General features: G+C 48.9%; 1 protein-coding gene across 4 annotated transcripts in view; it reads left to right on the top strand.

The window, feature by feature from the left end:
* The window catches only part of ABCC5 (ATP binding cassette subfamily C member 5), a 53933-nt gene that overhangs the window by 10276 nt on the left and 16681 nt on the right, over positions 1-26976 (top strand). For 2 of the 4 annotated variants that reach the window (XM_021005860.2, XM_021005859.2), the window contains exons 3-17: positions 4773-4930; positions 5146-5301; positions 5902-6049; positions 10561-10794; positions 10908-11081; positions 11483-11630; positions 15577-15725; positions 16274-16381; positions 17797-18150; positions 19874-19945; positions 20738-20862; positions 20989-21061; positions 23231-23434; positions 24748-24891; positions 25915-26017. In XM_021005860.2, the coding sequence (XP_020861519.1) occupies positions 4773-4930; positions 5146-5301; positions 5902-6049; positions 10561-10794; positions 10908-11081; positions 11483-11630; positions 15577-15725; positions 16274-16381; positions 17797-18150; positions 19874-19945; positions 20738-20862; positions 20989-21061; positions 23231-23434; positions 24748-24891; positions 25915-26017 (2350 nt within the window). Of the gene's footprint in view, positions 1-4772; positions 4931-5145; positions 5302-5901; positions 6050-8329; positions 9843-10560; positions 10795-10907; positions 11082-11482; positions 11631-15576; positions 15726-16273; positions 16382-17796; positions 18151-19873; positions 19946-20737; positions 20863-20988; positions 21062-23230; positions 23435-24747; positions 24892-25914; positions 26018-26976 lie in introns of those variants that run through there. The other 2 variants (XM_021005864.2, XM_021005863.2) reach the window with 2 other exon arrangements.

Raw genomic sequence — 26976 nt, 5'->3', positions numbered from 1 at the left:
GGCAGGCACATCGGTGCTTAAGTGACAGAGTAAGACCCAAAAAGGTGGGTGGGAGCCATGAAGTACTTTAAATGCAGGGAAGTTAGTATTGATTCTTGGTAACAGAGCACCCCTGCAGGTGATTCAGCTGGGCTGCCACACGGTTGGCATTCTGCTGTAGCTGTGCCCAAGCTGCGCCCTGGCTGGGAAAGCGACCGTTTGTTTTACCAAACAAAAACCCAAAATGACGCCTGGGGTTGAAGACAGTACCTAGGGTTTGATCTGACCACTCACTCGGTTGGAAGCCTCCCTTGGCTGCCAGTTACCGTACAGGATAATTTGCTCTTTCAAACTGGTAACCTGGCCTTTGATCTGTACGATGACCTGCCTGAGCTCCTGCTGCCCTGCATGGTGCATTCCCTCCTGTCTACTTGGGTCTGCTCTTGCTGTCCCTTGAACAGCAGGGCTTGGTGTTTTCCTATTTGTCTTTGCCATGGCCTCTTCCTCCTGCCTCTCCTCCTCCTGGAGTGCCCTTTTATTCCTGTAGCCAATCAGATCTTCAAGACCCAGCTGAATTCTGGAGTCACCTGAGCCCCAGATGATTTTTCCCTGCAGTCATAACAGGGTTGATTCCACTTTGACAGTCCCTTATACTTACTTTGACGTCTGTCACAATGTTGTATTTGTCATTACAAGCACGCTTGTATTGCTTAACTTTTCATCTTTTTAGGTGTCCGCCCAATCAGACTGTCATGTCCTTCTGTGATGCTTGTAGCTGTTTACATTTCATCTCTAGAGCTCCATTTTAAGTTCTAAGCTTAAACAACAAATAAGAACAATTTAAGTACATGAGTGTAGCTGACTTTGAGAATTATCCAGCTTGTCTGTTTCCTTCTGTTTCTTCTTTCATTTAAAAATGTTTGAATGACCTTTTGTTTTTTGGGGGCAGCCTGATTGCCAGCCTTCTCTCCCTCCTATTAAAAACTAATTTATTTATAACAAATGTGTGGTCAACAAAAGGAAGTCCCGGGTTGGTGCAGTCCAGAGATGGGTGTCTCGTTGAGCACCTTGTGTCTATTGTCTCGTCTGGAAAATGGGGAGCTTGCTTCCTCACTCTCCCTGGGGAACTGTGGTTGGTTTTTCAAGGTGGTGGTTGTAGATAATAACTTTGTCCGCCTGGTTCTGTTCATTTTACTCTATAGCAAATCTTCCCAAGTGTCTCTGAAACTGGCCCTTTCATTATTCCTTGTGGTTGCACTAATATTCTGAGCTCCTTTTTTCCCCCCCTAGTTAGACTGTCCATTGAGCGAGAAGAGCTGCTGACCGGCATTCAGCCCCTGCTTAGTAGGAGGGAACCTTGGGCATATTTTCCACTGTCTTCAGTCCAATCATGTTGACATTTATTAATTTGGGATAAATTCTACTGGACAGACAGAGACCTGTTCTCTTTTCAGGATTTAATGTGTTTCAGTGTATTATTTATGGTGTGTACTAAGAGGCTGTGATTGAAAGGCCTGTTAATAGTTTACAAGTCTCTGTTTCAATATAACTTTAAATCATTCTGAATTTCAAGCTGGTTTTCAAGGGTATAGAACCATGAATGAGAATGTTTCATTAATGTTAAGAAATAAATGGACATAAGGCTGACTCGGTGAGTTCGCTTTCTTGAAATGGCAGAAAAAAAAAAGACCCAGATGTTTTCCGCTTTTGATCACACAGTGGGATTCTCCACAACAAATCTTGGTTTTCTTATTGATGTCGCCACTTCCCTCTATGCACGTTAGAAAATCCCTCGGAAAGAAGACATTTGTCTCTTCCCCTATTTTGTGGTAGAAACAGTGCTGGATTTTGGAGTCGTGACCTTGGGCAAGCCATCAAACCTTACAGTCTCAATCTCTTTATCTGTAAGGAGAGGACTAGATGACCTCGAAGGTCCCTTCTAGCTCTGAAATCATGGCTGGCTGAGGGTTAAGAATGGCCAGCTTCCGGAGAAAGCTTTTCACGACAGAACTGTGGCTTCGTTGTTTTGTTGGAAGTGAGTAGTTGAAATCTGCCCACCATTTGGAATGCTCAGTGATTCGGTAATGCTTCCAGAGTGGGGGGAGCTTGGAAAGCCCTCGTTCACGTGTATGTGGGGGGCCTGTGCAGCAGCAGTTCTGCCTTCCCAGAGCGGGAGTCATCTTCCCCAGCTCCCTCGCTTTAAACGTGAATGTAATACGTGCTTACAGACACACGTACAGATGCCTGTGCTCGACTGTGCCTTCTTTCAGAGCATTCAGTTTGGCTTGTCATCCCCTGTAGGTTCTCTTACAGAATCACAGAATGGGAGTTGGAAGGGTGCCAGTGAGAAGGGGGTCTTCGGGTGGCCCACAAGCTCCAAAAGTGGCCTGTTAGGCTTTTGCCAAGCTCTGGGTTTTCGGAAGTTGTTCCTAAATTTCCCTCTTCATTCTTTTGGGGATAAGCAGAGCAAGGCTTCTTTGTTCTTAAGATGGGTTGTTGAAGCTCCTTACAGTGTTGTTTTCTTTTTACGTTATTGTTCTGGTTCTAAGTGTTCCCATCTTTCTGTCTTCCACTCCCTCGGTTTGAGTTCAAGGCTCCCCAGCCTGCTAGGTTGTGGGTCATCATTTGGCAATCCAGAGCTGGAAGGGATTGAAGAGACTCTGCAGGCTGGCATGGTGAAAGACTGCCTGGGTCACCCACCTGGTGAATGGCAGCTGCCTCTGGGCACACCCACGGCATAACAACGTGGTCCAAGAAGAAGCCCTCTCACTTCCAAATGTCCCCCAGAGCACCTCTTGCAAAGCAGTCTTCATGTCCCATTGCTTGGGGAGTGTCCATCGTACAGTGGAGACTCACAAGGATGGTTTGCTAACAGCTGCCCCGTTCCCCAGATCCTACTGATCTGGGAGCCCGGCCTTGTGTGACTTGTTCTCAGGGGATCCAGACTGACTTTTTTCTACACATTTGTTAATTCTTCCTTTAACATCGTCTAGAATCGAGCTGAGAAGCAAAGTCAAGGTCACCAGGCTCTGGTGTTGTTCAGCACGACCTTGGGGCGTTGCAGAGCATGTGCTCCCCAAGGCCGCCCCTAAGCCGGCTCCAAAGGGAGGCCCAGTTTGGTGGGGGCAGCCTCCTCGCTGCCCAGCTCTGCCAGAGCCTCTCTGGTAGGTTTCTGCTCCCACTCAAAGGGGGCTTCTTTCTTGGTCCCTCCCACCAAGCTGCTGTGGGCTGTCTGTCATTCATCTTCCAAGTGTTTTGTGTGGTCATTCTGCAGCAATGATGCTCACACCCACTTGCTCCAAAGTAATGTAACTGTGCATCTGGCCTTGCTGTGGTCTCCCGCAGCCTAGGAGAGCGCCCCAGCCGGGCCCCCTTTGGCGGCTCATAGCTTTCCCTGCCTTCTGGGGACCAGACAGTGCCCAGCAGAGGAGCAGAACAGAGCATGCCCCGCAGCTTTCTGGTCCCTTGCTCTGTCCAGTCCATCTTCTGTGGAGCTGCCGAAGCACAGGCCTAACTAGATGGATCGCTTTTGTGCAGGAGTCCTCTGCTGGGTCTGGAAATCTCTCTTCAGGCCGAGCCTTCCTTTTTCTTCCCCTTGTTATTCCAGAGACAGGCCTTTTACCCCTTACCTCTTTGCTTTTTACACAGACTGCCCTTCATGGCTGGGACGTTCACTGTCCGTCTTATCTTTACTTTTGGGAATCCCCTAACTCTGCAAGGTGAGGCGAGGCTCAAATACCACCTCCTTCAAGAGGATTGGCCCTGTACGTTGTGAACATAGCCTATCTGTACTTTTCTGGGTTGGATTCTTTTGGTGTAATGTAAGCTTCTAGAGGGCGGGGACTGCCTCATTCGGCATTTATGGCTCCAGTGCTGGCACTTGGTAGATGCTTAATAAGTGTTTGTTTACTCAAAAAAGGTGTCCCGTGGTCAACCTGTTATTTAAAGGTTCAGTTTAGCACCTTTATTCCTGTTGGCCTCAAATTGGCTGAGAGTGATAACTTTCTCCAGAGTGTCTATAAACTACCTGTTTATTAATCTGTTTAGAGATTTTTCCTGGGCGCAGTGGATAGAGCACAGGCCCTGGAGTCAGGAGGGCCTGAGTTCAAGTCCGGCCTCAGACATACAACACTCCCTGGCTGTGTGATCCTGGGCAAGTCACTTAACCCCAATCACCTGGGCTCCACGTCAAGCACTACCTCATGTTTTCTAGATTTGCTTTCTTCCCCTTTGTATTTGAGCCCGTTTTTTCCTGACGGTCCCTGGATTTTGTGCTAGATTTCTTAGATGGGTTTGACCTGTGATCCGGAGGGACAAAGGTCATCCAGATCGTGGCTCATTGGGCTGCTGGGCTCCTGGGTGTAGAGCCAGTGCTTTCCCCATTGGTGTTTGGGCAGTTAAAAAGTCATTGGCGGCTCTGGGTGGGTTTCCTGACCCAAGTACGCGTTGATCTCTCCAGTGCCAGGGAGGGGATACAGATTTTACTTTCTCTTACCCACCTGTGTGGTTGTTCATGGTTGCTCATTCTTTCAGTGAGCACAGTAAGTTGTGTACTGATGCACTTAGGAGGTCCCTTCTCCAGGTCCAGGCACTTGGGTTAGGTATGGAAATGGGAAGATTGATGTTATTAGCGTGTTACAACAGATCCCACGTGAATGAGATCGCTCCTTTGCCTGCTCAGCTGCTTGTGTGTCCTTGTGTAGGTGGCGTCCTCTGGGTTGCTCTGTTCTCTGCATTTCCTCCTCTTGGTGACACCTGAGAACCTGCTCCTGTCTTTGTCTCTTTGTGAACAGTTGGAATGCCAGGATGCCCTGGAAATGGCCGCCCGAGTAGAAGGCCTCTCGTTGGACGTCTCCATGCATTCCCAGCTGAGATTCCTGGACAGTGAGCATCCCAAGGGGAAATACCACCATGGCCTAAGTGTCCTGAAGCCCTTCCGGACTACTTCCAAGTAAGGACTTGGGCTGCTCACTCCCTGCAGTGATGGAGTGCCAGAGGCCTTTTTAATTAAAAAAAAAAGTTTTATTTAGACGATTGGTAACAATATTAGATTATTTGGAGGCCTGGGATTGTCTGAAGTTGGGGGATTTTGTTGGCTGCTGCTGCACTCTGGATGTCTGGCTTATTTGCCATTCTGGTGATTTTTTAAACATTTTCTCTCTGTAGACACCAGCACCCAGTAGACAATGCTGGGCTTTTCTCCTATATGACCTTTTCTTGGCTCAGCCCTCTGGCCCTCGTGGCTTACAAGAAGGGGGAGTTATTAATGGAACATGTGTGGTCTTTGTCCAAGCACGAGTCTTCTGATGTGAACTGCAGAAGGTAGGAGCCTCTGGTCCACCCTTGTCCTTCCTCCCTGCATCTGGATGCAGCCCTTGGGCCTTTAGCAGTCAAGCTAGCCTCTTGTGGGGTTGGGCGGGAAGGTGGCCTGGGCTCCCCTGGGATCTTTGCTTTGATCTTCTTGACCTCCTCTTCAGCTCTTCTCTCTGTTTTAACCAAGGGCTTTCTCTCTTTCTCTCAGCCCCGCTTCTCCTGAGTCGGCAGGGAGGTTATGTTGCTGCATTGGGTGGTAGCCGCGCGCTACGATAAACATTGAGTTTTTGGTTTTACGCTTTACTGCAGGATCCTTCAGAAAGGGATGGGGACCCTGGAGAAAGGAGGAGGGTCTTGTCCCCAGCCCCATTATCCTCAGGACTAGTGGTGATGGGTGGAGGAAAGGGCTCTGGGCTTGGATTTCTCTAGAGATTCCAGAGAGAGGGTGCTCCCCAGGCAGACTTGTAGATGCCCGGGACGAGCCTGTGCAGGTGAGACTTTGTCCATAAGTGCTGGGAAGCAGAGTTTGTCAGTCCAGTCCTGAGGGAGCTTAGGGTCGGTGTCCTCCCCGGGAGAGATGGGTAACGGAGGACCTGTGCCCTTGTCAAGACTAGAGAGACTGTGGCAAGAAGAGGTGAACGAAGCTGGGCCTGAGGCTGCCTCCCTGCGAAGGGTTGTGTGGATCTTCTGCCGCACCCGGCTTGTCCTTTCCATCGTGTGCCTGATGATCACGCAGCTGGCTGGCTTCAGCGGACCAGTAAGTCAGACCCATCCTTTCTCACAGTCACCCAGGGCCCGGTAGGGCCCAGCACCTGGCCAGCGCTAATGTTCTTCAGTTCCATTGCAGGGCTTGCACAGCCACTCGGGCTAGTTAGTGACTTTTAGGCAGCCCTCAACCTGTGGAAGGGAATGACTGTGGTTGGTGTGAGTGGCAGTCTTTCCGTAGCTGGTGAACCCTTCCCTGGATGGACAGGCAGAAGGATGGAAGGGCCGTAGTGCTGCCGAGGGAGCTTGGCTCTCCTGAGGGTGAAGCCCTATGGTTATGTTTTGACTGGACCATTATCTCTGGTAGCGTGTGTTGGCATTGAGTGGAAATCTTGGTTCTGGAAGTCAGGGTAGTGAGGCCGAAAGCAGAGGTGGGCTGTGAGGCTGGCTGGCTGGCTGGCGAGCGAGTGAGCCCGTCTCGAAGGGTGGGCCTAAGAGGCTGTCATCGGTGCTTCCCCATGGCTGTGCAGGAGCCTCGGGCCGGCCGCAGAGCCTGGCTCACCAGAGCTGCCGGGTCGGTGTGGAGCCGGCGGGACAGAAGGCGCGGCGGTGGCCAGGTGGGCACTGCCAGCCGCTTCTCTCAGAGGCAAGGATGACTGCGTGGCTGTGGGCTTGACACCAATACCTTCTCCCTGGTCACCTGTTTTTTGCACCTGCTGTGCTGATTTACAGTGGAGACCTTGATTAAGTTTATTCTCCACAAACTTGCCTTGAGGCCTCAGGAGCAGTGATACTGCTTGTAGTGTGCCTTGCCCAGGTGGGGTAAGCTGGAGGTTCATGACCTGGGTAAGTACCCACTTGCTGTGCATGGTGACCTAGGCTCAGGCACTTCCAGGTGGTTTTTTTCTTGTTAATTACAATTCAGAGTTTTGCCCTGCTCCCTGAAATAGAGAATTGCTTTTCTTGAATGGTAAAAAATACTTTGGTGTAAATCAGAGCACGCAGTGCCGTGTAACCGGATGTGATGTCATTGACCACACTCAGTAGAGGTTTAAATAGGACTGACCGTCTTCCCCAAGAAGAGCTTCTGTCATTGCTTCACTACAGGGGCTGGGAACTGCGCTACTCTGGTGTGCGGAGTTCTTGCAGCGGGGCTTCCTGGTAGTCCCCTCCTTCCATTCTGATTCGGGCTCTCCCGGCTGGATGGCCAGTACAGGTCATGTCGGGGAAACATCCAGGCGTCGTGGGAGCTCTTTTCTGGTGCATGTTCAGTTGACTTGAACCCCTGCATATGTGTTCTCTCAGGCCAAGTGCACTGGGGCACCTACCTTGGGTCAGCCTGTCCATTCACCAGTAAGATCTGAGAGCCCTCTCACTTTTCAGAGGGGGCAGTGTTCTCCCTCTGCCTGCCAGCTCTGGTAAGCAGTGCTATCTGGCCAGCGCTGTCTAGCTAACATCCCATCCTCGTGCAAAAGGGAATCCTTGACAGCCCAAGGCCAGGCCGCGTCCACTCATGCTCAGAATATAACTAATGAAAACATTTGGTACAGATTTAGACCTGAATTGCCATTTTAAGAAATGGAAATGTCAGTGAGCGATGCCAAGAGTGAGGCACTGGGCACAGGCATATGCCCTCCTGCATCTCTTTTTCGGAGGTGCACCTGTTTGGATCTTTGGGCACATTTTTTTCCAACTTGAATAAACTGAAGCCTTAAGCTAGAATGTACAAAAAATTTGTCTACCAGTCATGCAAAGTATCTTTATTGCCTTTCCTCCACTGGGCAACAGAAAGCCTGTCATTAGGTCAAGACACAATGAAATCCAATGCTTTTTGACCTCTGGCTTCCTTACTCTAGCTTTTTTTCAAGCTAATAAGCGTATCCAGAGGCACTGTGGGTGTCTTCATGCCAGAGCGGCTCTCCAGGGGCTTCTGAAGTCCAGTAGTATGGGTGGATAGATGGTCACCGTCGTTAAGATCTGACGGTCCTGGCCTGTGGCACCCCGCAGTGCCCGATGCCTCTGTTTTTCGGTGGCACTTTTTGAGCCCTTCTGGATCAGCTGCCCTTGCGAATCCAGTCCTGTCCAGGGACTCATGTGGAAAGGCTTAGCATTCACCCTGTAGATATTGGGGGGCCGCCTCTCGCAGTGCTCACTGAATGCTAACTCTCCTCGGGGGCCTTTTAGGGGAAGGGAGAGTGGGAAGCCATTAGAGGTAAGTCTCCCACTCTCCCCCCTGTCCCCAGCTGCTCATTTGGGGCGGTCAGGTGCTGGATGTTGGGGGGTGGGGGAGGCTCTCTCTGTAGTGGGACCAATGACAGAAGCTGTTCTCTAGAATTTTCAGGATGGCTGTAGCCTGCGGTCAGAATGAGAGAATCAAGCTGGGCGGACTCTCTCGCCAAGAGTACAGGTAAGGTCCTGTTTCTTCACCGGGAATCCTTCCCAGAGCCAGACCCTGAATGCTGCCAGCCTTGCTAACAACCTCAACTTTTTTCCAGTTTATTTAAGTTTAAATGATAACGCTGTGATTCTTTTTCTTTTTTCTAAGTTTTGGTTGGATTTTTTCATGAAAACTTTTCATTTTGATCTCATAACTGAAATGGTTTGAAATGTAACTTTTGAAAACCTGAATATGTTTTAGAAGTTCTTTAATTTACTGTTTGCTCTTTTTTTCCCTTTGCCCATTTTACATAGTCTAAGTCTTTGTGTCTCTTAACCGCCTTTTTCCTCCCTCCCCCGATCCCGGGAGGTGCTGAATATTGGCATTTGGGCAGAGGTGTTTAGAAGGAAAGAGCCCAGTTCACCAGCCTGCTGTTTTTTTCGCCTTCCTTTGGAGGAGACTGTTGGCAACAATCGCGTGGTGTTACTGCCCTGCCCGCTTACTGAGTCACTTCACAGGAGGAGAAAGGGGCTTTTGGCCCTGACCACTCAGTGACTCAGTTCCACATGTTGGATTGAATGCTGGAAAAGAAGCCAGTCTCCTCCTTAGTAAACCCACGACCCAGCTGTGTACAGTTGTGACCCCAACACTGGAGGCCAGCCTGAAACCCAGGGAGGGGACGGGTGGAGTGCGCTAGCTGAGCGTGAAGCCTATTCCATCCCGGGAGCATCCTAGAATCTAGTGGACGTGTGGCACTAATGAGAAATGCCAGATTATCCGGGAGGGATTCTGGGCGTCGCGCTAGCCCCCCAGGAAGACCGCCCCTGCTGGCTCCGTTTCCCCTGGTCCTTGGGTGTAGGCTCCCAGCTGCAGCCCTCGTTGTTAACCCCAGTGAGTTTGTTCTGGTTCAGTGAGGTTTTCTTTCTTCAGGGGTTGGGGAGTGGCTTGTTTCGTTCTTCTCTTTTTTCTTTTTTTCCTCCCCCGAGATCTGTTTTAGCTGCAAAGACTTGAAAAGACTCTGAAGGGTATCCGTCTGTCCCCAGTGCTTTTGGGGGGGGGGCCTAGAGTTCAGGGAGCCTTGCGCGGCAGCCCAGGGAGCTCCTCGGGCTCTTCCTGAACCAGTAGCCCCAGCCACTGGGAGCAGGGCAGCTCTGGAGGGAGTGTTCTTAGAGCCTTTGCAGCGAGGTCTTCCTCCACTCTCTTGCCAAGCCCCCGCGGCTCCACGCACCGTGAGTGGGGGGTGCTGCCGCCAGCTCCCCGTCCTCCCCGCAGACCCTTGCTTCTGTGCCCGCTGTGTGTGTAGCTAAAGAACAGTGTGTAGGCCTCCTGTTAGCTGCCGGCCCGGTACAACACTCTGTATGTTTACACTGTATGTGACTGCAATGCTCCCCTTGTACAGCCTTGTGACATGCTCTCTGAACATGGTCCTTGTGTTTTTTTATTTTCAATAAAAATGCGTTACTCCTCAGTTGCTGGTATTTAATAGTGCTGCTGAGTGGGCCTTGTGTGAGTGTGCGTGTGCTCCCGCGTCGCAGGCCCCAGAGCTGCGGGCAGCGGTCCTGCTTCCCCTCTGCAGGTGGTGTTGGGGATGTGCTCCCTGAGGTAATGGGTTTTTGTTTTGGGGAGGGCCTCGGGAGCGGGGCGGACCCACGGGTGGGAGAGTCTGTTTTGTCTGCCTTTCTCTATTATGCCATTAAATTGCTGGTGTTTATTTTCAGGAATATTTTGCAAATGTTCTTCTCACTCTTCCCCAGTACAACTGTAGGTACACTGTTCCTTTTTATCAACTAAGCACGTTTGAAACAATCCAAAAAAGGTCTGAATTTCACTTTAAAAAATGTCTTTTAACGTGTGAAAATATGGTCGATCTCATCTTAAGAGTGAATCTGCTTCACGTTCCTTTTAGCTCACAGACAGGTTTATGTTAAGTTAGAAGGCGTGATGGTTTAGATGGCGTTCTCTAGAAGCAACGGGGTTTCTAATGCAGCCCCCCACCCTTGTGAGATGCCCTGAGCTATCTCCTGGGGGCAGGGAGGTCTCCACACAGGGTAATTGGTCTGCGGGATGGATTCTCTCTCTTGGCTTGAGTGAGAGCCTCCCCGCTCTTTCTAACTTAACACAAAACTGTTGAGTTGCGTGGAGAGGACCGAGGAGGCGTTCACGTGCGCCTGTGTTTCTCCCTGTAGGCCTTCGTGGTGAAACATCTCCTGGAGTACACGCAGGGGACCGAGTCTGACCTCTCATATAGTTTATTGCTGGTCTTGGGCCTCTTCCTGACGGAAATTATCCGCTCCTGGTCGCTGACGCTGACGTGGGCGTTGAACTACCGTACCGGGGTACGCCTGCGGGGGGCGATCCTGACCATGGCATTTAAGAAGATCCTGAAGCTAAAGAACATTAAGGAGAAGTCTCTGGGGGAGGTGAGTGGCCTGGCCTCTTCTCCAACACCGTTGCTTCCCCACGTTTTCTCCTGCCTTTGCAAGTCGGGGCTTTGTTGTTGACCAAGGCCTCCCGTGGCTCCTTTGTTTCTCAGCTCATCAACTTGTGTTCCAGTGATGGCCTGAGGATGTTTGAGGCCGCAGCGGTGGGCAGTTTATTAGCGGGTGGCCCCATCGTGGCTATCTTGGGCATGGTTTATAACGTAATTATTCTGGGACCAACGGCCATCCTAGGATCACTTGTTTTCCTCCTTTTTTACCCAGCAATGGTGAGTAAATATACTCAATATACTCAGCTCCTATCTTTATTCTGGTGGTTCCTCATTGTGGATTCAGTTGCTTTAATTGGGTTTTTAGATTTTGAGGCTATTAGATGATTGGACTGGGAACTTCCAGGAGAAGCAGGTGGCTTCTTGATCGGAGCACCTAGAGTTAGAACATTGGCCTGAGCGGAAGCACGGAGACCTTGGAGGAAAGCAGGGGAGGCAGCCAGGCGGCCTCTGGTGGGACTCTGCTCCTTGGTGGCGGGAGGAGACCCACCCGAGTGGCTCAGCCTGATATGGCCGCTGCTCCTCCGGCCTTGTGATAGTTTGAAGTGGCAGACTCGCGTGCTCCCAGTGCTCAGGTTCAAAGCGGCCTCGACTTGACATGGCATCTTTTGTCCTTTCAGATGTTTGTTTCGAGGCTCACTGCCTATTTCAGAAGGAAAGCTGTGGCTGCCACAGATGACCGAGTACAGAAAATGAATGAAGTTCTCAACTACATTAAATTTATTAAAATGTATGCTTGGGTCAAAGCGTTTTCTCAGAACGTCCAAAGTGAGTATCCAGAAAGGGGGTCTTCTAGACCTCAGTTGTAGGGAAGGCCTTTATCGGGGCAGTTCCCCAGCCACTCAAGAGGGCTTTTATTTTTTCCTTTTCGAATTTTTTTATTTTAAACTTAAATAATAGAACTTAAATATGAAATAAGAAAAGAAAAAAAGGCATGTCATGTGCACAGAATATGAGAGGACTCAAAATATACAGCAATAAATTTCCACTTCAAGAAAGCCTTATATATAGCTGCGTGACCCTGGGCAAGTCACTTAACCCCATTGCCTAGCAAAAACAAACCAAAAAAAAAAAGAAGAAAGCAAGCCTGTGTGATAAGTACTACACATTGTGTTGAGAGCTGTCCATCTTTTCTTTGCTTTCCTGCCGATTTTCTTTTGTTCTCTGCTGCACACTTTTTACTTTGTTCTTTTTTTCTAAATCTACCAACTCGTCATTTCCTGTACCACAGCAGTGTTCCAGCCCTATACAGTCTAGTTATTTTAAATAGTCTAAAACAGTATTGATTAACATGGCTGCTATATAGTGTTGCTTGCCTATTTTTCTCTTTTGATTACATCTGTTTTAGTTTTAACTTAGTCTGAGATCATGATTACTACCCCTGCTTTTTTTTCCCTAATAAATTTTATTCCTGGTCTTTATTTTATGTTTGTGTGTATCTCTTATTTCCTTTCCCTCCTTACTCCTCTACTTTACTACTACCCACTCCCTTGCCTACCCCCTCTCTAAGGATCCCTCCCTTATTCTCCCATTCCCATCAGTCTAAATACCTCCATCCTATTCCCTCATGCTCTCCTCTAAAAATCCCTCCCTTATCCCCTCGCCTCTCCGTATCCCCTTCGACTTTTATTTCTTTCTGAATTTAAAAGACTTTTATACCCTTCTAAATTTATATGTATTGTTCCCTCTTTAACCCATTCCTGATGAAAACAGGGTTCCAGAACTACCAGCCCCCCTCCCCCATCTAATTCCTCTGTGTCACACCTCATTTGTACAAGATAATTACTCTTTTGACCTTTTCCTAAACGGTTTTATTTTTTATAATTCTGTCATACTCAGGTCTACCCCAATCTTTCTTTTGAACTGCCCAGTTAATAACGGTCTCAGACGTGCATTTACATTTCCTCATGTAAACAGTAAGCAGTGTGTCCTTATGGAGTCCTTTGTACTTGGTCTTTGATGTGTACCTTATATTTCTCTTGGATTTGTTTTTTTGGGGTTTTTTTGTTTTTTAACAAAATCCCTTGGGCAGCTAGGTGGTGCAGTGGATAGAGCACCGGCCCTGAAGTCTGGGGGACCTGAGTTCAAATCTGGCCTCCGACCAAACTCTTTGACACTTACTAGCTATGTGACCCTGGGCAAGTCACTTAACCCCAATTGCCTAAAAAAACAAACCCTGAGAAATCTGGCAACTCATTAAATGTCCATTTCTTTTCATTCAGGATTATGCTTAACTTTGGGTATGATGTTTTCGGCCACAACACTAATTCTTTTGCTCTTCTGTATATAGTGTTCCAAAACCTGTGATCTTTTAATGTCACCACTACTAGATCTTGTGTGATTCTAATTGTGGCACCATCATATTTAATTTATTTTTTTTCTTGTTGCTTGTAACATTTTCTCCTCGAGCTGGAGGTTTTGGAATTTGACTATAATACTCTTGTAGGTTTTCCTTGTAAGGTCTCTTTCAGGTGGTGATCAGTGGATTTTTTCTGTTTTTACTTACCCCTGTTGTTCTAACACTTCAGGACAGTTTTCTGTCATTATTTCTTGTATTATTGTATCAAGATTCTCTTTTTGGTTGTGGCTTTCAGGTAGTCAGAGTATTCTTGTGTTTTCTTTTCATGATCTCCTGTTCTCCAGATCAGTTGTCTTTCTTATGAGATGTTGCATATTCTTTTCTATTTTTTCATTCTTTATATTTTGTTTTATTATTTCTTGGTCTCATAACTTTGCTGGCTTCCGCTTGCCCAATTCTGATTTTCAAGGATTGTTTTCTTCCTTAAGATACTGAATTTCCTTTTCTAATTGGTTGACTTTCTTTCTGTAATGTTCTTGTTTCTTCTTGGATTGTTCTTATTTTTTTTCTTTAATTTTTCCTCAATCTCTCATTTGATTTTTAAAGTCTTTTTTGGGTTCTGTGAATTCATTTTGCGCAGGTGACCATTTAATGTTATTCTTGGGGGTAGGAGAGGATTTTTTCCCTTCGGCATCGTCCTGAAGATGAACCCTGATCTTCTGTATTCCCAGAGTCGCTTTCTGTGGTTGGATTCTTTCTCCTTTGCCTGCTCGTTATTTTTTATTTGTAGCAGCTTATTTTTTGTCATCACCTGTAGTCCTGGGGTAAGGGTGGTGCCTCTGGCCTCATATCTTCCTTCAGTTCTCTCTCTGGCCTGGAACTGAAACCAAGACCTCTAACCTTCTATAAGTTTGCACTGCCGGCGGCATCCCTGCCCCGCTGCTTCTGCACTTACCCAGCGTGTGCTGGTTCCTTCTTGCCCAGGGCTGGGTCTTAGCAGCACAGCGGGATCTGGTGTTCCTCAGCAGCAGAGGTTCCCTTAATCTTCCCTGGCTCAGACTCAGACTCCCTACGCTGACTGGGAAGTGAAAGTTCCTGTGGCTGAGGCTACCCCCCCAGCCCAGCTAGGGCCCCCTCACCCATCCACCTTGCTGTTTTAAGTGGAACTAGCCTGGAGGTGTTTACTCTTCACTGGGACCAAGCCTTGGTCCTGGGATTTTTCTTTGGATTTTCTCCCAATTGTCCCAGGAGGGCCCGCTGTTCTGCCCCAACTCTTGTTTATTTTTACTGCTCTACGGTCTCCCTGATGCGCTGTTTTGTCTTGTTTGTGGGAAATCTAGAGACTTTGGAATTTTCTGACCTATTCCCACCATTTCCCAAGAATCCTCTCCGTGGCTTTTGTTACTGGACAAGTTTGAAGCTGTGAATTCTGTAGTCATTGGGTCACAGGACCTTAGGGTGAGACGTATCCTGAAGGAGGCCTCTGCCCTCCTCCCACCTTGCTTTACAAATGAGGACATGGAGACTTGGCCAGAGCAACCTGTTGAGGTCAAGGTTGGAACTTTTGTCAGTGACCTTTCTCTCCCACCCCTCACCTTCATAGAGGAGGCCCCTTCTAAATTTCTGTCCAGTTGAGAGCTAGAGAAGCAAGACGCTTCTCCACATCTGTGACGTCCCCATAACTTGATGGATGTGTGTGGCCTGTGGGAGGCCATAAAAAAAACCCGCTGCCACATCTGCATCTCTGTCAGAATTTGGGATGAGACAAAGTTAACACATTGGGCCACGATGGCCAGAATAGCAGGTCACAACCAGTTGTTGATGTAGAGTTCTGCATTTAAGGTCAGCAGACTAAATGGAAGTGGATGGGATGGGAAATGCTGTGACGGTACTTGAGGTGGAAAGTTCTGGAAATTCTAGGCTCATAGAGGTCCATGGGGCATATCTATGTAAAATAAAGGCTGGGCTGCAGCACTGGAAGATGGGTCAGGCCAAGCTTCTCTTAAATTCTGTATCTGAAGGCCTTCCTTTGTTAAGCAGGGGCACGGTGAGGGGAAACACCTGTCTTTACCAATCTCCATGAGAGCCCATCAAGGAGAAGTGGGAAGAGAGTTAGATGTGGGGCCCAGGACCTGGGTGAATGCTGGCATTTACTACTCAGGTGACCCTGGGCCTCAGTTTCCTAATTGGCAAAGTTAAGTAGTTAAACCAGATGACCTTGAAGGCCCCTTTCAGCTCTAGATCTCTGATGCCACAAACATGATGATCAATCTATGAGAGCAGTGGGCAACAAAGCTTTTGTCTCACAGTGCCTTTGGCACATGACCTGACAGATGGTCTGGGTGCAACAAGCAGATCTGTGTCCCCAAATCTTTTGGCTCCTTGGTGATCTGACAGTTTGCTTTCTCTTCCTAGAAATCCGAGAGGAAGAGCGCAGGATTTTAGAGCGGGCGGGTTACTTCCAAAGCATCTCTGTTGGAGTGGCTCCTATTGTGGTAGTCATCGCCAGTGTGGTGACGTTTTCCGTGCACATGATCTGTGGCTACGATCTCACTGCTGCTCAGGTGAGCAGGCTCTCCTGGACTCTCAGGAGGCTTCAGAAACTCAATTAGGCATGTTGTTGAATACTCAGTCCCTCAAGGTTTGATAAGCCAAGGGATGGAGAAGGGCTCTTCTCCAGGCACAGGGAGGGTGTGGTGTAAGGAGGGTTGGGCGTAAAGCTTCTTTATGCTTTGGACCCTCCCTTCTCGTCCTCTGTAACAGTGACTCTTAACTTGCAGTCTGTGAATTTTGTTTTTAAAAATCTTTTGGTAATTGTATTTCAAGGTAATTGGTTTCTTTTGTAATCATAAGTATCTTATGCTTTTAAAAACACTGCTCTGAGAATTTGAAAATCAAAATTTTAAAGAGTGTTAAAAATTTTTTACATATAATTGGAAAGTATTTAATGAAATAAAAATTCTAAAAATTAAAAAAACCCCATTGCTCTGAGAATGGATCCCCAGGCTTCACCAGGTTACCCTGCCCTATGGACATGGGGGTCTGGATTGCATCCAGTTCATGGAGGAGTTAAGATTGTGTTTTCCTGTGTGTCTTATTTCCTTGTTCTTAGGCTTTCACGGTGGTTACTGTCTTCAATTCAATGACATTTGCTTTGAAAGTGACCCCATTTTCAGTGAAGTCTCTCTCAGAGGCATCTGTGTCTATTGAGAGATTTAAGGTACGTGGCCCTTCTGCCATCTTGTCTTCTCCCAGAGCCAGTGTCTTAGTTAGTGTCCTCTGCCTTCTTTTCCATCTTGTCACTGGGGTCCAGCACTTGGATCAGCTGCTGTGGTGACCAGATCCCCTCGGATTTTCCTAGAGAAGCTAAACACCCAGACTTCCTTTAGTTGCTTTCCGTGACTCCAGTTTGGATTCCCCTCCCCCTTGCTGTTCTCTGCCCCTCTCCCTCACATCCTTCCCGAGAGGAAGGCCTGGCCAGTCAGTTGCAAGGAGGACGGCGAGACGGCTGCCGCTGATGCCTGCCTTCTGGACCCAGGTCCGCTTCTCGTGATGTAGCCCAGGGTCAGGGTGGCTCTCTTCAGGTGCCACCTTTGGGCTCAGTCTGGCAGGAAAGGTCACAGCAAGTGGAAACAGCTGAGGAGGAGAGAGGGAGGTCAACAAGATGCCCAGGCTGCCTTGTTTTGCAGATGGGGAAACTGAGGCCCAGAGGCTAAGTGACTTGTTTGAGGCCTCCAAGTCCACTGCATGCTCTGTTATTGATGGGAAGCATTTGAGAAAGAAGTTTAGTGTTTCAGAACAGTTAGTTTCAAGGAAAGAAAAGTGTAAACAGTACCCAGAGCTCTAGAAGGAAAGCTTATGCTTTGAGTTTCTCCATTTGAAAATAATTCTGTCTGCTGAGCTGGGTCGGTGCTAGATTGTCATCTCCCTCGGTTCTTTCTGCCAAGTCTAGGCTAAGCAGAGGACCCTTGCCCTAAATGGCTTCTTAGAACCAACAGAAACCCAAACCCTCTGTAGGGAAAGCAGTGGGGCGCAGGGGGCGGTTAATGCAGCCAGGGTTGAGGTTCCTGTCCTGAGACTGAGTGCTCCTGGTTCAGGTCTGAGCTTGACGAAGTGTGTTCTTGCCCTCTTCTCTGTAGGGCACAAGAGGGCTAGGCCGTGCCAGGGTCCTCGCTTTGTAGAACAGCCAAGCAGAGGTTGCAGCGGAGGAAAAGCGAGCTTAGGACACCCCGTGCTCTAGAATCCAGGGTGACCGCCTGCCACTGCCCGGCCGCCAGCTTGCGGCCTGCCCTCCTTTCTCCGCCCCTTCCCCTTCGGCAGGCGGAGGGGGCAGGGCGGTCTGGGCTGTCCTTGCCTGCTGATCTCATGCCTTGCTCTTGTAGCATGCCACCTGCCATCGTTCACGCTTGTCTGTGAGAGAAGCCGCCGACCATTCTGCCCCACCCGATGACCAGTGGCAGCGCCCAGGGCCCGCAGCGGGCCGCGCTTATTTCCCACTGCTGGGGCCTTTTTGCTCTTGAGTGCCGTCCCGTTCTCTAGCGTGCTGTGTTCTGCTTCATGAGTGTGCCCCTAGGCTTGTGTCCCCGGTCTTGATTGAGTGTTCCATCTTTGCACCTCTCTCACGACTCCTATCAGAGTTTATTTCTAATGGAAGAGGTTCACATGGTAAAGAACAAACCAGCCAGTCCTCACATCACGATAGAGGTGAGAAATGCCACTTTGGCGTGGGACTCCTCCCACTCCAGTATCCAGAACTCTCCAAAACTGACGCCCAAAATGAGAAAGGGTAAGAAGTCCGCCAAGGGCAGGCGAGAGAAGGCCAGACTGCCTCACGTGGAGCAGCAGCAGGCTGTACTGGCCGAGCAGAAGGGTCACCTCCTGGTGGACAGCGATGATCGTCCCAGCCCGGAAGAAGAGGGCAGGCCCATCCGCCTGGCAAACCTCCGCCTCCAGAGGACGCTGTACAACATCGACCTGGAGATTGAGGAGGTGAGGCAGCCGGGTGGGGCTCTGGGCAGGCGGGAGACAGGAGCCGAGAACTAACTAACTGCACCCAGTTGGCGGCCCAGAGGGCTCTCCTCTCCAGCTCCTGCACCGGTATCGCCGGTCTGTCTTCCATGGTTATGTCTTAGGATAGAACTCTTTGTCCCCCAACTTGGACAAGTGCCTCATTTTCCGTTACGTGCAAGGAAAGTCCCCGAGCACACGTGAGTCATCACTGTGTCTTTCCAACACAAAGGCAGATATTCAGGGCAGAAGGGAGCCCAGATCCCAGCCCCCAGTTTCTGTGTTCAAGATCAGGCCAGTTTCTTCCCAGAGGTGATTTTCCTGAACTCGTTCCCCCCCTCACCTCCGTTGTAGTCTGGGCCTGCAGAGCTGTGTAGAGCAAGTCTCTCTGTAGTCCTTACCCCAGCAAGTGTCTTCAGTCTCACTTCTTGTCCCTGTTGGGAAAGTGAGCCATTCAGAGCATGTTTATTGCTCTGTCCTGGTGCCTACCTGTTTGGAGCTAGAAGAGAGGATCGTCCCAGCATGGACGTGGCAGCTAAAATAGCGGTTCTGCCCTCAGATAAAGACAAGTGAAGTTAAGGAAAGGTTTCCCAGACATCTGATTTTAAAGGAACACGTTTGAAACCTCACGTTGCTTTATTCTTTTGCAGGGGAGGGAAGGATGGATATGAGTGTTTTTTAAGATGCCTTTACTAATATTTAAGGGAAAGGTGAAATAACCAGCCAGCACTTCAGAGACTCCAGCCTTATTTAATTACAGAAAGCAGGGTTCACTGCATTAGAGATGCAAAGTACTAGAAATCCAAGAATCTGTATTCAGAATATTAGGAGATGCCCAGAAAGAGGCCCCCAGGAATCCTGATGCATGTGAGACCATGTCACAGACTAGTGGCACATAGTAGGTCCGTGCAGCATCTATGCCTGGAGCAGAGACATGTAGGCCAGTGCCCTCTTTTTCCAGAGGAAGAAATAGATTCAGAGAGGGGGCCTGTTTTGTTCAGAGCCATGTAGGAAACTAGGAGCCGGAGACTGCTCTCTAACTCAGGGCTCTAGGGGACCTCCTGCAAAGGCCTGGGGAGGTAAAATCCAATGCCCCGGCCCACTGCCTACAACTGGAGCAGTCTAGCTTCTAAGCTGGCATGAAATGGTGTACTGAGTCAGAGGAGCCGAGACTTTTGATGATGGCTTTTTAAAAGGTCTCATTCTATAGAACCATTGAAGGAGGAAAACATTGACTATGGGGCTGATCTGGCCATGGTGGCGGGATTTTTAGTACTACTCTAGTAGATATGTTTACCTTTTCGATGTCTTCATTTCCATTTTCTCCTAAGTCTGGGGGAAAGGATTGCCTTTGTCCACCACTTGAAGATGGGGAAAAGAGGTCAAAGGGGTTGGCCTGAGGTCTTAGCAAGGGCCTGCTTTGGACATGGTTCTCCACATTATAAGCACTCTCATTTTTCTACTTGTCAGAGAATGCACATGACCCTTTGAGGAAGAATTTGCATCTATTTTAACCTAGTGCATCCAGGGAAGCTTCTGAATGGCATTCTGGCTTAAAAAGGAGATTAGGCTTTTCATTAATGCTCTTCTTAGCTAACACTATAGTTGTGACTGAGCTACAGTCATGCCTCTGCTTGTTAGAAGTGGAATCTCCATGGTGCATCCTTGTCTCCTGATGACCATTTCTCTCTTTGCATTGGACCAGGGAAAGCTGATTGGCATCTGTGGCAGCGTGGGAAGTGGGAAAACCTCGCTCATCTCTGCCATCCTGGGCCAGGTGAGGTTCTGTCCCGGGCCAGTGCTGTGCACTTGCCATCTTCCACTTGCCTCAGGGCATTCCTGAGTTCGGAATTGTTCAAAAAGAATTGGTAGAGAAGGGACATTCCTGCATGTAGATTCTCATCACTCCCTCTAAACAGATCCTGCTTCCTGTCTGCCCTTTGTAAAATCCACAATCACCCAGGGAATTTTCATTGTGTGCAGAGCTGTTCATCATTCCAACCAGTCGTTGTCCCTGGCTCCCAACCCTAGCTCCTCCTTGTACCCCCTGGGACCAGGCTGAATCTCTGTGGAAGGCGGCTGGTTCTGGGGGCAAGCTCTTAGGAGCCAGGGCGCAAGCCTTCTGGGCTCCCTGGCACAGCCAGTCTGCCTCCTCCCAGGTGTGGGCCGTGGGTGCAGTGGCTTGTTAAGGTGTCAGTGAAGAGACAGGCTGCCGGCAGAGATGCCCTCGTGCGTCTGTAAAAACAAGAGACACTCTTGGGTTCGCCGGGCTGCTCAGACGCACACTGAGCTCTTAGTGCCAGTGACCCAACCCGAAGGACACCTCGTGGGTTTTTAATGGGGCTGTCTCTTTTTGTCCCCCGATCTTTTGGGGGGGACTTCTGTGCTGTTGTTGTGAGTCACGTGCTCTCTCCTCTTGTAGGCTGTGAGCTCTTTGAGGGGCAGGGACCTTGCCTTATCTCAGTCAATACTCTGTACACAGTAGGCACTTAAGAAATGTTGGATGTGTTGAGTGAAGCTTGTGTTTTGGGTGTGATGCCATTTGGCAGTCTCTCTCTCTTCCCCTTAGATGACCCTTCTAGAGGGCAGCATTGCTGTTAATGGGACCTTTGCTTATGTGGCCCAGCAGGCCTGGATCCTCAATGCCACTCTGAGAGACAACATCCTCTTTGGGAAGGAGTTTGATGAAGAAAGGCAAGGAATGCTTGGTTTCTGACCTTCCTGACTCGCCTTCTTGGGGTCAGCAGAGACAAGACAGCCTCAAGTGGTGGTGCCTGTTTGCAGCCTGTCTCTGACCCCAGGTTTCTTTGTGTCCTTCAGATACAATGCTGTGCTGAACGGCTGCTGTCTGAGGCCTGACCTCGCCATCCTTCCCAACAGTGACCTGACTGAGGTACCTTCAGAAGGAAGTAGTGGTGTTAGCCTGGGGCTCTGGCTGAGGGTGGATGGAGGGGACCCCAGAGGTCACAGAGTCCCAGCTCCTCTTTTGACAGAAGCGCCTGACTGTTTGCCCAAGGTTACCTGAGTGGGAATCAGCAGACCTTATGCCAGCTTAGGACCAAGGGCCTCTTCCTCTCTGGGCCATGCACCCTCAGGCCAACTTTGCAGGAGCCGATGCCCGGGCAAAGTGAGGCTGAAACTCTTTTTCTCAGCCTTCTACCACAGAGGAGGGTGGGTACAGTGGGGAGAAGGCCAGACTTGGAGTCTGGGGTTCCAACTCTCCTTCGGCCCCTTCCTTCCTGGCTGGGCAGTCATGGGCAGGCCCTCCACTCTCCTGGAGCCACTGTTTTCTTTCCTTTTTTCCTTTTTTTTTTAATTTTAAAATTAATTTATTTTTAGTTTTCACCATTCACTTCCATAAGCTTTTGAGTTTTAAATTTTTCCACCTCCCTTCCTCCTCCCCAAGGTGGCGTGAAATCTGATATAAGTGCTACACATACATTCTTATTAAATATATTTTCACATTAGTCATGTTGTAAAGAAGAATTAGAATCAGTGGGAGGAACCACAAGAAAGAGAAAACAAAACAAGAGAGAGCGAATAGTCTGCTTCGATCTGCATAGTTCTTTCTCTGGATGTGGATAGCTTTTTCCATCATGAGACTTTTGGAGATGTCTTAGATCCTTGTATTGCTGAGAAAAGTTAAGTCTATCAAAGTTAGTCATCGCACAACATGGCAGTTACTGTGTACAATGTTCTCCTGATTCTGCTCACTTCACTTGGCATCAGTCCATACAAGTCCTTCCAGATTTTTCTGAAATCCACCTGCTCATCACTTCTTATAGCACAATAGTATTCCATTACATTCATATACCACAGCTTGTTCAGCCATTCCCCAGTTGATGGACAGCCTCTCAATTTCCAATTCTTTGCCACCACAAAAAGAGCTGCTATCAATATTTTTGTACACCTGGGTACTCATCCCATTTTTATGATCTGTTTGGGATATAGCCCTAGAAGAGGTATTCAGAACTGCCATTTTCCCAAGCATCTCAAGGACACATGACGCATTGTTGGCAGCTTACAGGGCTGTTATGAGGAAAGCTCACAGAGCCTGGGCTCACCCCTTCCTCAGGTGAGGTGAGGTCTAGTTCTGGAGGAGTTGGCCTGAAATCTAGAGCAGAGAAAGAGCTCATTGAGGACAGTGGCGAGAGGCCTTGGGTTGAACCCCTGGCCCTGCCTTGTGACTTTGGACAGGCCAGCAGATCTTGGGGCCTCCATTTCCAGAGTGCTTGGAGTTTTATAAAGAGATCTTTACAAAAGTCTCTTTGCCTTTCATGGCATGACTACACGTGTATAACCTGTATCAGATTGCTTGCATTCTCAAAGTGGGGAGAGGAGGGGGGAAGGGAGAGAATTTAGAGCTCACGATTTTTAAAAAGCGAATGTTAAATTGCTTTTATATGTAATTGGGGAAAAATAAAATATTAAACAGGAAAGAAGTATCTTTGCACATGAGTAAACTGAGGCCCAGAGAGGTCAGTTTCTGGCTAATAGGTGAAATGTGAGGCCCACTCTCCTCTCTCTTGGGCTGCTGCTCCTCTCTCTGTAAAGGGAGGCCTGGAATGAGCTGACCAGCATGGTCTGTTACCCCTCTGGCTTTCTGTGCCTTTAAATGACCTTCCCATTGGTACATTTGGTGTGTGACTAATGGGTTGTAGCTGCATCTCTCTCCCATAGGTGGGTTCCTTTAAGACCCCTTTAGCTAGGAATGCCCCTTCCTCCTGAAGCATAGCTACTCTTTTAGTCCAAAGCCCCAAGAGAGTGAAGGAGGGTGGTCTTACTTCTGAAGTGGACCTCTCTCTGGGAACTTGGTATCTCGGTACTCCCCGTTCAGTGGTGGAGAGAGACCTGTGCAGCTCAGTTCAGCTTTGGCTGTGCTGGGTAAGCGGCTAGCTCTAATTACATCCAGGGCCATTAGCCAACTCGTCATTGTAAGCAAACTGATTTCTTCATACTTAGTAGACGCATTTGTCGAGCCCCACCATCCTTTCCTGGCTTGGCTTTTTGGTGTCTGGAAGGTGGCCTGGAGGCCATGCTGAATTCCCTTGTCCCATTCCAGATCGGTGAGCGTGGGGCCAACCTGAGTGGAGGACAGCGCCAAAGGATCAGTCTGGCTCGAGCCTTGTACAGTGACAGGAGCATCTACATCCTGGACGATCCCCTCAGTGCCTTAGACGCCCACGTGGGCAACCACATCTTCAATAGTGCCATCCGAAAATACCTCAAGTCCAAGACTGTCTTGTTTGTTACTCACCAGCTTCAGGTATGAGGCCCCCACCTGAAACTTCTTTCCTGGCTCCTTCCTGGGCATTGTGACACGGAGATTTTGTTTTCAGTTTTCCCTATTCTTAGTAAATGGCACTGTGTCCCAGTGCCAAGTGGAAAGAAAAGAGCCCACTTTGGGAAAGGTGTTAGTCTGGAGTCCACAGGTAAAGGGCCTGAGAGTTTGGGAGCCAGGATAGAACAGTTGGCAGGCCTGCACAGAGCTCGTAGTAGAAAACCAAATCTGCTCGGTCTTGCTGTTCCATGTGGCAGCTCTGAAGCAGGCTCAGCTGTTTTCTGTAAATGTTTAAATACATCATCATCTGTTGTGGAGATGAAGGAAAACTGAGGACCGCTCATTCCAAGTCCGCATGAATGCAGCGGGTGAGGAGGGATTCTGGCCCAGCACCCATATGGTGTCTGGACAAGGTGTGTCAGGGAAGCGGACACACCCCTCTAACTGACCTGGTCGGCTACGCTTTCTAAGCATCTATCAAGTGCCAGGCACTGTGCAGGGTGTTGGGACTACAAAGAGAAAAAAAGCAAAGGACGCAGCAGTCTGATGGGCAAGGCCACTTTTAAACAAGATATAGGCAGGAAGAATTGGGGATGGCCCCAATATTCAGGAGGACTGAGAAAGGCCTCTTGCAGCAGGTGTGAGTGAAGGTAGAGAGGAGGAGGGGAAAGTGGATACTTTCACGGCATGGGGGCAACCAGGAAAAGTGGCTGGAGCTGTGCCAGGAGATGACTGTGAACCTTCTTGCTAGGGATCCTTAGCAAGATGATGTGTCTCAGTGGCTCTGGGCTGGGAGAGGGGCTGACTGCTCTCATCTCCTGGTTTTCTTTTCTTTTCTTTTTTTTTTTAATATAAATTTATTTATTTTTAGTTTTCAACATTCCCTTCCACAAGTTTTTGAGTTCCAAATTTTCACCCCATCTCCCCCCTTCCCCCACCCCAAGATGTCATGCATTCTGAATATCCCTTCCCCTACTCTGTCCTCTCTTCTATCTCTTTCCCCTTCCCCTTCTGTTTTCCTGTAGGGCAGGATAGACTTCTGTACCCCATTTCCTATATTTATTTCCCAGTAGCATGTGAAAACATTTTTTTAAAAAAACATATGTTTTTAAAACTTTAGGTTTCAAATTTTCTCTCTTCCTCCCTCCCCACCCACCCTCATTGAAAAGGCAAGCAACTCAATATAAGTTGTACACTTGCAGTTATGCAAAACACGTCCATAGTAGACATGTTGTGAAAAACTAACTCTATTTCCCTTAATCCTATCCTGCCCTCCCATTTCCTGGTTTTCTCTTCAGTACCTGGTTGACTGTGATCAAGTGATCTTCATGAAGGAGGGCTGTGTCACCGAGCGTGGCAGCCACGAGCAGTTGATGGACCTGAATGGCGATTATGCCGCCATTTTTAATAACCTGCTCCTGGGAGAGACCCCCCACATTGAGGTGAGCTTGCTGTGTTCACATTGCTTCTGGGATTTGTGTAGCCCCAGTGGGTCAGAAAGGAGCTGAGATGGAAGCCAGTCCCTGTAGCTGGTACCCAGGGGCTGTCTTAGGGTTACTGTGGGGTCATGCTGTGATGTCACCGCCAGTGTGCCCCATTAGCTGGGCAGGGGTGAGCAGTAGCCATCCTGCCGTGGTCTCCAGTGGAGGATGGATGGACAGATAGATGCATAACGTAGAGGGGATGGCAGTTCATAATCTGGTGTCATTTACCAAAAATCCTTCTGAACTTGGGGCTAGAAATGTAGGGGTCCCGGTGAGTGCTCAGCCACTGCAGCTTTTGTTGCTGAAATTTCTGCATGTCTTTTTGTTTGAGAACCTTGTCGGGTGGTGGAAACAAAACCTGTTTCTGGAAATGTTGAATCTGCCCTGGACACACAGATAATCCTCCTGCAATTCAATCTGAGTCTCTAAGCCTTCAGCTCACCGTCATGGGACAACACCCTGTTGGTCACTTTTATTCTGTAGTCCTTGTCTTTGATGGCACGGAAACAGTTACCACTGCGGGAAAATTCTCTATTTCGGTTTTGATTTCTATAGTGTCCTTTCCTGGAGGGTCTCTAAGCACTGGGACGCCTTCAAAATATGTGTACAACTCTAGAGAGGTAGAGAGGAGGAGAGACGAGTTAGAAAGCACATGAAGGAAGAGTGCTAGACTTGGTATAAGAAGTCTTAGTCTAGATAAGTTATATGGTGCCTCATCCTAGAGAAGAGACGTGTGGTCCAGAGGTGGCTCCTGATTCTTACTGTATGCCTTGGCTGTACTCTCCTTCTGTTCCCCCAGACCCCCTGAGGCACCCGACTAGGCTGGGGCAGTCGGGGACGGGGGGGAGGGCAGATGAAGAGACTGACAGAGAGGGGCCCTTTGGTCTCTTCTCAAAGAAGCAGTTTGTTTGGCGGCCTCTCCGGTCCTCGTGTGAAAGTCTGCCTGGCACTGGTGTGATGGCCTGATTTTTGTTGTGATAGATTACCTCCAAGAAAGACATGAGCGGTTCCCAGAAGAAGCCACAAGACAAGGGCCCGAAAATGGGATCCGTGAAGAAGGACAAAGCGGGGAAGCCAGAGGAAGGTAAGGACCTCGTCCAGGCTTCAGCTGTCTCTCCTGAGGGCACAGGCGTGCAGCCGGCCAGAAGGCAGGTGTGTTGTCGTCCACGAAGACAAGGTGCTCCAGGAACCCATTCCTGTCCTTGCTGTGCTGGCGGGGAGTCAGGGAGGGGTGGCTATTACTGGGTGGCTCTCTTTTGTCGACCAGCCCCATTGGCCTGGACATGTGTGTCTGTTACCATTAAGGTCAAAATGTAGCTGTAACTGAGATTAGAACGAGTCTGGGGCAGGTCCACAGTGTTGTGGTGGGGGCCTGGCTGGGGGAGGAGTGGGGATGGAATTGAGAATCGCATGCCCAGAGGTTTGAAGGTGGGGGGGGGGGCGCGCCTCCCAATCTTGGCAGGGTGGAGGTGGCGGGTTGAGACAGAGGCCGGGTGTTGTCCATGGTGATAATGAGGATTAAGGCTGTCCCACACTGGAGGGTGGGCTGCAGCTGCGCAATCCCCGCCCTGCCCTGACCCGTAAAGACTCAGGGAGGCTCATCCTGCCAAAGCTGATCCTCGGCACCACTAGTATAGAAAGACACCACATGGAATCTGTTGTCTTGTCTTTAGTTTTTTTAAATAAAGTTTTATTTTTTTTCAAGTTATCAAGGATCTATTCTTTCCTCACCTCTCCCCACCCCCCAAAAAGAAAAGAAAAATAAAAGCCTGGTAACAAAGCACAGTTGAGCAAAAAAATTCTATATTGGTCATGTTCAGAAACATGTCTCATTCTTCTGCATCATGTTGTACGTCAGGACCAGCTCCTTGATGTATTTTTTTTAATTAATATTTTTATTATGAATTTAAACATCTACAAACACGACCGTTTCGATATACAAAAAACAGAAAAAGAAGATTGGTGGGGAAAACTTGGGTGTACAGTTTTTTTGTTTATATTTATTTGACCACGAAAGAACCCACTTGCCCTGCTTGGGTGTGG

Source organism: Phascolarctos cinereus, unplaced genomic scaffold (assembly GCF_003287225.1).
Source record: "Phascolarctos cinereus isolate Bilbo 61053 unplaced genomic scaffold, phaCin_HiC Scaffold_5;HRSCAF=322, whole genome shotgun sequence".
NCBI classification, from domain to species: domain Eukaryota; kingdom Metazoa; phylum Chordata; class Mammalia; order Diprotodontia; family Phascolarctidae; genus Phascolarctos; species Phascolarctos cinereus.
The sequence above is the reverse complement of the archived record's forward strand: the minus strand, read 5'-3'. Positions and strand labels throughout refer to the sequence as shown.